Below are 10,932 nucleotides of genomic sequence, written 5' to 3' on the forward strand. Positions count from 1 at the left end.
CTAATAAAAACATAAATGTTCTTAGGCGTTAGTCTAACACATTCATTCCTATGGGTGTTAAATGAGGCGATAGTTCTATTATATACAAGCCTTCTACATAATTCTAGCCATTATACTTTGGGTATACCCTTTGTCAATTTGATTGCTTCTGTGCATCTTGTGCCTAAAATTGTATATGCTCAAACGAATTAAATCTATTTTCAACTAACTTGTGCACTCCCCTTTGTCTTTCAACTTCTATCACTTCCCGTTCAAAGAATTAAGACAATCAAATCCGACGAGCCCAATTAATTAACTATTTAGCATAACAAGTAAAAGCTAGCCAAATTCAAGCAATAGTTGTTGATGAAGATATGCATCGATATCTTGTGGGTAAACTCATCCACCCATGATATTGGGTTTATTGTTAGTGTCGTAAGCCAATACGAAAATAACCTTATTGAAGCTCAAATGCAACCTATTAACCGCATTATAAGGTACCTCGAAACGATACCAGGATGAGGCATGTTGTAATACAAAGTCATCCAAAAGAATATAATAATAATAAAAAAAATTCATGTGTTAATTGAACAGGAGATTCATCAAACTGAAAATCCACTTCTAATTATCCTACTTATGAATGGGTAACATACTTACATAGAAATATGAGTAACAATATGTAGTCTCAAAAAGCAATGTAGAAGCTAAATATATCAGTGGCAATTTGTATTTGCAAATGAATGTGGTTAAAATGATTGTTGGATGATTTAAACTATCAAGTGAGAAAATCTCTAACAGTATACCCTGACAATTAAGCTGCTATAAGTATTACAAATATTTATCCAGCATGACAAACTAAACACAGTATGATAGGCTAACATCTCATTACAAAATAAAGTGAATATATTCAAAGAACTCTTAAACTGTAACTATATCAGTTAGGCTTTACCATGATGAATTTTAATAAATTAACATATAACATTGCTTTAGAGGGAGTGTTGTGAAATAATTTTGAATCAGTGGTCAACACCCTTCTATCTATGACAACTAATACTCCTTAGACAGTAGCTTTCCATCTATAGCAATCCAGTACTTCATGGATAGCAACTTTCTATCTACACCAATCCACTAGTCCATGGACAGAGTATCATACTGTGTTTAGTTTGTCATATTTATGTACAGCTTGTCAGCTTCCATCTTGGCTTTATGTGGGCAGCAGCATTCCATCTACAGCAATCGAGTAATATGTGGGCAGCAGCATTCTATTTCTATTGTATAATTAATTCTAGATTCAGAATTAAGTGATAACTTTTAGATTTATTTCTTTACTTTGCCTATTTATCTACAGCTTGTCAGCTTGTTTTTTATACAGAGTTAGAGAATAAAATTAAGATATAATTACATACAGGGCACCCAAAACATTGCTATTTACAAATCAAGCACCCTCTTGATTTTTTGAACTATGAAATCAATGCATTTACATGTGTCATAATCAAACCATTGTGAATTTGATAAAAATGAAAAATGAGTTGGGGTTTTATCATGACCTTTGATATTTGAGTGAGAATTCGAAAAATGGATGAAAGAGAGTGCTTGATTTGTAAATAGCAATGTTTTGGGTTCCCTGTATCTAATCGCACCTAAAATTAAATCAAACAATATCCTATTTTTAACACTTCTCTCTTCTCATTCTAATTTTCAACAAATGCTTAGAATTAATGCAATTATGTGCAAGCCTTTAACATAACTTCTAGCAATAATAACTTTGGGAACACCATTTATCGTTTCTACTTCCCTCTTGTTAATAGTATATACCTTAGACATTGGCGCATCTTATACTCTAGTTTGAATATGCTCAAACAAAAGCCTTATCATTAATTTTTGAAAGCCAAACTTCCCATTCCCTATCATGTTTAGTTAATTAAAACCATGATCCTAGCTAAGATAGTTATGATCAAGAAAGTGCATTCTCCTTTATCTTGTCTTAATTTACTACCCGTTTAAAAATTTCAGTCACATCCCAGAGGGCACAAAGAACCGACTACTTGACAAAACAAACAAAAAATAGCTAAAGTAATGCTTTTCATGCACACATCATTTAAATATATCTATAATCATCCAAAAATAAAAGATAAAAGTGAATTTTTAGTTAATTAAACAAACTAAATATAGTTTAAGTACCTTTGCAACAAGTGAAAGTTCTGCACGAGATCCAACAGGACTGCTGCATCTCTTTCCAGTCACAATTTCAAGAACCAGAATACCAAAGCTGTACACATCTGCCTTCTCAGTAAGAAGCCCATGTACAATATACTCTGGAGCAAGATAACCCCTAAATCAAGAATTAAATCCTTAGCAATTTATCCAAATAATGCTAAACTAGCATAATTAATTGATATAAAATGCTGTATTGCAGAAAAGCACAAAACTCTCCAGGAAAGGGTAGAGCATTTAAACATCAAAAAAATATAGTTTCCCATTTTCATAAAAGTAAAAACTGCTCTTACAGAGTTCCGGCAATCCCAGTGGTAAGGTGAGTTTGATCTTGAGCAAAAGATCTTGCAAGGCCAAAGTCAGTTATTTTAGGCTTAAACTTGGCATCCAATAGAATATTACTAGCCTTGATATCTCGATGGATGATTCTTGTGTCTGACTCTTCATGGAGATAAGATAGACCTTCTGCAACCCCTAGAATGATATCAAATCTCTGTTGCCAGTCTAGAAATTTATCTTGACCTTCATCTGTTCCAATATATGATCACAAGAAACCAAAAGATGATGTGAACATAATTTAGCAGTTACTCTTTACTGATCTAAAAGAAGTTAAGATGTTCAATCAGGAAAAAGAAATACATACTACCGGCCCTATGGGGCACATATAAATACAGGATATTAATAGAAAATTAAGAAATTTGCATCTTAGATAAACAATTTCAGAGGGTTAACAGCTTGAAAAACATATTACTGCAATAAGATATTGGAAAGTTAAATCTTAAGCCAAGATGCTGTTCAGTCAAAAAATAAAGCATAAAATAAGGAAATAATAGATGTTTATGATATCAAGAAAGAAATCTAAAGCCAAGGTATGCCAACTGCAAATAACTAACTTTTTGATAAAAGGAACGGCAATTAATAATAAAACAACAAATGAGATGGAAAAAGCTTCAAAATACCAAATATAAATAGATCCAGGCTCTTGTTGTAGTAGTACTCATAAACAAGCAAGCTCTCTGAACCATCTAGACTGCAGCCCAGCAACCTCACCAGATTCTTATGGCGAACTTGGTTTACCAGATCAACTTCATTGAAGAATTGATCAATCCACTGTCTTGTGTTAAGAAACAGCATCTTTACAGCAACCTCCGTTCCATCAGAAAGGATTCCCTGCAATCAAAGAATCAGTTGGAAGTCTAGACTTTTTACTATTGAACCCAGCTAATGTGCCATATTTACCTTGTATACAGTCCCATAACTACCTTGGCCAAGTTTGTTTGAGAAGCTGAAGTTATTTGTAGCCTTCTTCAATTCATCATATTTGAAATTTAAATTAGACTTAGAAATGGCTGCTGCAATTTCTGGTCCATACAAGTCTGCAGTAAGAGCAAAAAGACCTCATAAATATCAGTTATAAAAATACAATTTGGATTTCAACTAAGGTGGTAATGCAGCCTACCAGTTAGGGAGGGACTCTTTTTGCTTCCCAATAAGCCTTTTCTTTTTGCAAGCAAGAATACTAACACTAGTATAAGGATAAATCCAAGCAATGGACCGACTATCATCCATATGATTTTACTTTTATCTAATTGTTAAAAAGATTCTGATTAGTGAACCAACAAGCGACAGAAATCAATATTAAAAATAAGCAAAATAGAAAAAAAAAACAACCTGAATGGTAACTCATAGCACAAAGATGACTTGTGTAGAAACAAAAAATGTGAAGAAGTACAAATACAATCAATAATGGGTTAAATGTAAAGGCAATGGAGCTGAGTGGAATCATGGAGCTATGTTCAATAGTGAATCGTAAGCATAGTACAAAGGTTTCACGGATTGTTTATGACATGAAAAAAATAGTGCATAACACTAAAACTCAAGAACAATATATTAAAATTCAATATTGCATGAAATAAAATATCCTAATGCTAAAATGTATCATAATTTCAAATAAATATAATAAAATATAATATTGAATTATCAAACATAGAGGATAGCAAAAGGCACATGATGAAACTTCTGAGAAATTGACCTAAATATAACATTTTTCTACTTCTTCAAGCTAATGAATGTCGTAATATGGCTTAAAATTATATAATAGTTCTGCAAATTTTTTTAGAGTAACACCATTTCTAGCAATCAACTAAATTAGATTGAACAAACGTAAGCATTAAACAGAAAAATAATAAGTAAAATAGAGAAAAAAATGTATGAAAATAGTAAAAAAATTAATCGAAAATAAATAATTACATAATGGATAGAATAGAGAGTGCACAAGTGTCACAGATAAAATAGCGTGTACTATGTGTGTTATGTGTTGTATTATAGTGCACAGAACGCACATTATCTTGTTTACAGGCTCTTGCTAAATAAATGGCATAGGAAGTGTAATACTCTTTTATATGTATTATTTTTCACTTTAATATGTATGCCAGTTGTCTCACTAAGCTAACCAGTAAAACAAACAGTACCTAAAAATGGAGATTTGGTTTCAAAATGGAAGCCAGCAATTTGTGGTATTTTGGCTTTCGTATTTTTCATGATTTGTCATTTTAACAATAAATACAGTATTTAACGGACTTGTAATGGATGAAAAGTTGGAATCGAACTCCCACACAGTAATTATGTGTTTCTTGCTTTCATACTTCTGTAATATTATCCTCTATGAACTTTTTTACACTCATGTGGTACATTTTGTTTTCCCTTTTCCTTTTGAGGTTATCATGCAATAGCGGTTGTAGCACAAACTTTTTCAAGAGACTGTCTGGTAACACCCTGAATTTCTCATTAATGAAGGGTCTCCAGTACCTTTAATCCATGCCAAATGAAAATATTTTCTTGCTAGCTTTGAATTTTTCCTAGTATGCATCTAAAATAAAAATACAGAACAATAGAATCTGATAAAACTTTGTAAAATCATTTTTGCAATCAAATCAGTGCCTATGACTAACCATAATAGTAGAAAACAATGAGAACAAATGATAATTCATATAGCTTCACATTTACATTAGTTGCAGAAGCCATTAAAAAAAGAACACTTTTATCTTCCTTTTCCCACTCATGCCTACTTTCCATGGAATTTAACTCATATTCTGGATCATTGTAACCCATGAAATATTTCTAACAATCCATGAAACAAAATAGGAAAAATTAAACTTTGATTTCAACTCAGCCCATATTATCTTGTCCATATGACTAAACTCAAGAGACTAGTGATTCCAGCTTCGTAATTCTCTTATTTGAACATAACCATTAGTGTAAAATATAAGAAATTTGCAAAATCGAAAGCATAATCATGATTTAAAGGTATCAATACTTCACCACAATGAAAGTGTTTCTGACATACCGTTAGAACTCGAAGTCGAATTGTTTACATTCCAGAAAAGTCCCGTCGAGTATCTTATGAAACAACCAGCATATAGAGCACGCCCTTCCATTGCTGGGGAACATGAAAGAATTTCTGAAGTGGCAGAATCAAGACATGAGCTGCAAAGTGAATGGTTCAGGTTCTCCCAGCACTGAGCAAGAGCATAAACAGTAGTATTTGAAAGTGATGCAGAACCAACAGCAAAACCATGATTATTCAGTGCTTGCAAAGACACATTGCCAACAACCACCTTCACAAGACGACCAAAAATGCTTGGATTTGAACCATTATTACTAAAAGAACATACAGCTGTGTCATTTTGAGAATAAATTTCATTAAAGAATGAGTAATTCTCATATCTCCCAAAGCATCCATCAAGGAAAAGTATACCACCGGTGTTGGGATAACATTTAGGCAGCTGAGATCTGATCTCAGAGAAGCACAGCTTACAATCGATTGGACTGAGATCTCCATAACACTGAGCAAGAGCATAAACTGCATTAGGGTCTATTCCTGTTATGTTTGTTCCATAACCATGTGAATTAACCAAACTGCTTAGATTATCCATCGCGGGAACAAAATTTTCTGCGAGAATAGAACCAGATGCTGTTAAGGTACTACTGCAAAATTGCTTTACAAGACCAGTCCTTGGATCTCCTGTCACAGTCTGCAAAATTACTGCAGATATAAAACCAAGGAGGAGAATATGAAGGCTTGATAAACGCCCCATTGATATTGATTTCCCAAAGGGGCCAAATTTTCTGTGATGTGAGGAATTGAGTGGCACCCTCTCATAAATATGCTAACAGAAGATTAAAATCAGCTAAATGAAGAGTCATCAGTTCTTCCTTCACAATATCATTACTTGAATGTACAACTTATTAGCAAATTGTTAACCATATATCTGCAAGAAAAACAAATAACACAAAAAATATGATCGAAAGCCGGTAAAATTGGAGGACAAATAACTAATTTTCTCTCATAGTTTCTTGTACTAGGTCTGCTAACAACACAAAATCCAGTATTTTGCAGAAAGGAATAAAACCAACCCATCAGCCCAAACTAGTTTATAAAGATAGAAATTAAAAGAATAAATTAAGGCCAAAGGGAAATCTAGAAGAAAGTTGCAGCTTTAACATCACCCATCTCAAAATCACAAAGAATGATCGAAACTAACAAGCAAAAGCTGGAAGTACTCATAAATTATAAAACAAGGCTCTCTAATGAAGAATGCAACCCTAAACCCTAAACCCTAAACCAATAACATAAAATCCATACAACACGGCTCCAAAATTTTACCAGATTCATCTGAAATACATGGAAGACCAGAGCCGTCTATGAAGTGAAACCCTTCAATCGCGGCAAAAGGACTCCATGTCTTAAGGAAAGGAAGAGCAAAGAGCTCAGAAAGCAGAGAAAAATATCGCCTTTCTGCTTGAATGAGCACTCGGCTCTTAAGAATCATAGAAATCTTCGCCATGGTCCAACAAGGTTCCTGTACGCTCCTTTCCCTCGTTGGAATTTTGTATTTTTTTATAAGCTTACCCGTTTCCCTCGGCGTCCTGCAACCTCAGCGGCCTGGCGGGGATATGATTTTAAGATTTACATGCATACCTCCCAGTTTCTATGTAACCCTTTAATTTTAATTTTTACAAAGATGCCTTTTCATGTAATGATATACTTGTTTCTTAAAAAAGTTAAAATGGGTTTATATTTTATGTGATATGAAAGTTTTGGGTGATATAAATATAAAAATAAAAAGATGTTAGATTTGTAAATACATAGGAATTGGATGGGTATGTATGTAAACGCCCCCTTAAAGTTAAAACAATTGAAATTGATGCCATGCTTCCCATAAAAAAATTTTTTTTTAAAAAAAAGATAGGGGAAAAATTATTACATCACGACTCCACACGTAGAGTTACGTGCAGAGTTCAATGAAATTACGTCACGTGGAGGTGATAGAAAAAAAATTGGTCTGGTAACACAAGAGAATATTCCAAATATTACATCACGACTCCACACGTAGAGTTACGTACAGAGTTCAATGAAATTACGTCACGTGGAAGTGATAGAAAAAAAAATTGGTCTGGTAACACAAGAGAATATTCTCCTCGTGTTATTTCATGTTATTCAGTTGTTATTGTATGTGTTATTCAGATGTTATTGTGTTTTGGGAATATTCTCAGTGTTATAATAACACAATAACACATCAATAACAATTGAATAACATACAATAACACTTGAATAACACACAATAACACTTGAATAACACGGGAGGAATATTCTCTTGTGTTACCAGACAGATTTTATTTTATTTTTCTACATGGCGTGATTTCATTTGACTCCGAATGTAATTCTACGTGCGGAGTCCTGATGCAATATTTTCTCCATAAAAAATGATTCGCAGTTAAATATGTCTTGCAAAATATATACAAAGCATGAACTCTTGTAATTTAGTTTTTAGCACAATTTTACTATTTTAATGTGAGAAATTGTGAGTTGATAATTTATATATTATTTTTTAAACTTCAAGTAAATTTAATATTAAATTCACACACACATGACATATGGAAGGCTTCAATTGAAGCTTAAGTTTTCAACCAACAGATTAAGATGTGGTATCATTATTAATATGTATTTATTTCTTGATTTGACTTCAAGAGTTATTTATTTGTCTTTATTAGACATGTTTTGATTTTTATTTACAACTGCATCAATAAAAAAATAATAGTAAATGGAACCTTATTAAAATTATTTTTCCCGTTTCATTTCACTCTTAAAATGACATGTCATTTTTAATAGTATGGATGATTGAGTGCTTTGAAATTGAGATTAATCTTGCTGAATATTTAAGAATAGTAAAATAGTCACATCTTGGAACATTAGTGACAAACCATCGGGTTGGCACATGATATTGATATAACATACTAAAAAATTTTAATGAGTACATAGCTCATAGGGCATGTAAAGACTTTAGAAATTATGATTATATGGGTTTTAATGAGGCACAATAGCTTAGATAAATCTTTGAATGCTTTTGAATTTTGATGGTAGAATGTATGAAGTTGTCAATAATGCTCTTTTAATAATTTTAGATAAGGTTTCTGAATTTTGTGTGAAGAGGTACATGACTATGAGAAGAAATCCAGAGACAAAAAAGGATTCGTTTAGCTAAAAATATCCATGAGAGACATTCACAAAGAATACTTTTTATAGAATCGTCGTCATCATTATCATCATCATCACCCATAAAATTCATAATTTTTTTTTTATAATGTGGATTGAAGATTCAAGAGATACATTCACAAGACATGAGAAAATGAGAGAGCTCTTAGAAGACTTATTTTGATAGAACGACAAGATTACCTTTGAGGGATTTCTGAAGATAGTCGATGCTCTAGTTCAAATTTTCACATTTTGGTTCTTTTCGCTCCAAATTTGCTCCTTTTTGCATATTTTTGCTCAAATGACCCTAATTCATCATTCCTGCAATAAAACATCAATAATACCTTTCTTTAAAGTGCAATATCATCAAAAATAGTGTAAAATAGGTATGAAAATCTCAACATATTTTCCTTTGGTCAAAATCCCCCAAACTTAACTATTATTTGTCCTCAAGTAATTTTAGTACTATATAAAAGTTATGATCTTATGATCTATGGTAATAATGGTAATAAAGTTTTAATTCAGAAATTCTATAATTTTGATTTAAATAAATATCATAGTGAAATTTTTAGAAAGAATTCAAGTAAAAAGAGTTCTAGTTTTCTATTCATTTCAAGAATGACTATTTGTTGTAATATCAAGTCACTGAGAATACTCAAATGATAGGAACTTCATGAGAATGCTACTAGTAAAAGATCTAATTTATAAATATAAGTTCAGGAATGTATTTAAGTTTTCCCTTCAGGAATGTAATATCAAGTCACTGAGAATACTCAAATGATGTATTTAAGTCAATTCTTAATTAGGCATATCCTCAATCTTCTCCTCACTTTCATATATATTTTTTTCTTTTCTTTTCTTTTTCAGGATCATTTTCAATCATTTTTCTTTTCTTTTTCTTTTTTCTTTTTTTTAGGTGATGATTACTATATCTGGATAGCCTTTAATGATTTTGAACTTCACTATCCTCTTCTTAAAGTTTTTATAAATTTATATTAGCTTAAAAATTTTTCATAAAGTTTTATTCTTTTCTTCTTACATGAATCTCTAAGTTCTTTACCTTATAAATATTTCATAGCTTTTACATCATTGAGTCCCAATCTTTTCTTTTCAAATAAATTTCCAGATTCTTAACACTTTAAAATATAATTTCCTTTACTTTAAATAGTTAACTATAGTCTTATTCTCTTATACTAAATATCTTAATCCAAAAAATTAATTTTCATTACAAAAATATTCCTTTAAATCTACCATAATATTTAGGTATCTACAAAAATATAATTATCGGAATTAAATTTACTACATAAAATCATATTAATAATTTTTTGAAAATATTAGATAATAGTTAATCTTTTTCTTCCCTCACCCAAACTTAAATTTTTCAATATGAAATGATACAGGTGGAAAGAAAAATTCTAAATATAAATCATACCTTATTACTTTAGGCATTTTCATCATTTTGATATTTTTGCAGTCCTCCTCAAAATTTCTACTTCACCTGGTCTCTAACATTAGGAGCTTTCTATACATATAAATCATTAGAAAAATTGTTGGGTAATGAAAGGGTAATGAAATTTTGAAATAGAAATTTTGAAATAAGTACAAATCTAAACATTATACAAACACAATATTTTTCTAACACAATACTAAAACTAAACAAAAACAATTACAATTAAAATGCAAAATAAAAATTACATCACATTACATATTAACAAATTTCAACTACCACACCAACAATTATAACAATAATTAAAATAATCCAATTACAACATAAAAATAAAAATGAAAGTACAAGCACACAAATATATATATTTCTATTACAAAAATTACAAAAATAAAAGTAAAAGTACATCAATTACATTCAAATATCAAAATTCCAAACTATATCTTCGTCTCCTTGGTAAGCAGGTGGATTGGGCTGATGCTGAGTATATCGGGGGCATTCAGGGAAAGTAACATCAGGCTCACCTCTGTAGTGTCGGGCCTGAGCTTCGTAATAAGCTATCTCAAAATCAGAATGTCTCTGAAGATACTCATTATCATAATCATATCTATGTTCTAAACCTCCAATCCTTTCATTTATTAATTCTATACTCTTTCGCTGCAAGGTCAATTCATTCATTAAATCAGTCGGGGTAAGGGAACTAGAAGGTGGAAGGTCATAACTAGTAGAGGGGATATCTCTACTAGTAGAAGGTTCTTGA

The 10,932-nt window shown here is 31.4% G+C and overlaps 1 protein-coding gene across 1 annotated transcript; it reads right to left on the reverse strand.

Annotated features, from left to right (window-relative positions):
- Positions 1-2,482: 2,482 nt before the first annotated feature.
- Positions 2,483-7,129, reverse strand: LOC110018711 (cysteine-rich receptor-like protein kinase 2). Its single transcript, XM_020716122.1, has 6 exons — positions 6,860-7,129; positions 5,540-6,464; positions 3,653-3,778; positions 3,433-3,569; positions 3,153-3,363; positions 2,483-2,721 (listed from the first exon to the last, which is right to left on the reverse strand). Exons 2-6 carry the CDS (start codon positions 6,288-6,290, stop codon positions 2,483-2,485), a joined length of 1,464 nt encoding a protein of 487 aa, XP_020571781.1. The 5' UTR covers positions 6,291-6,464; positions 6,860-7,129.
- Positions 7,130-10,932: the final 3,803 nt, after the last annotated feature.

Source organism: Phalaenopsis equestris, unplaced genomic scaffold, assembly GCF_001263595.1.
Source record: "Phalaenopsis equestris unplaced genomic scaffold, ASM126359v1 Scaffold000032, whole genome shotgun sequence".
NCBI classification, from domain to species: domain Eukaryota; kingdom Viridiplantae; phylum Streptophyta; class Magnoliopsida; order Asparagales; family Orchidaceae; genus Phalaenopsis; species Phalaenopsis equestris.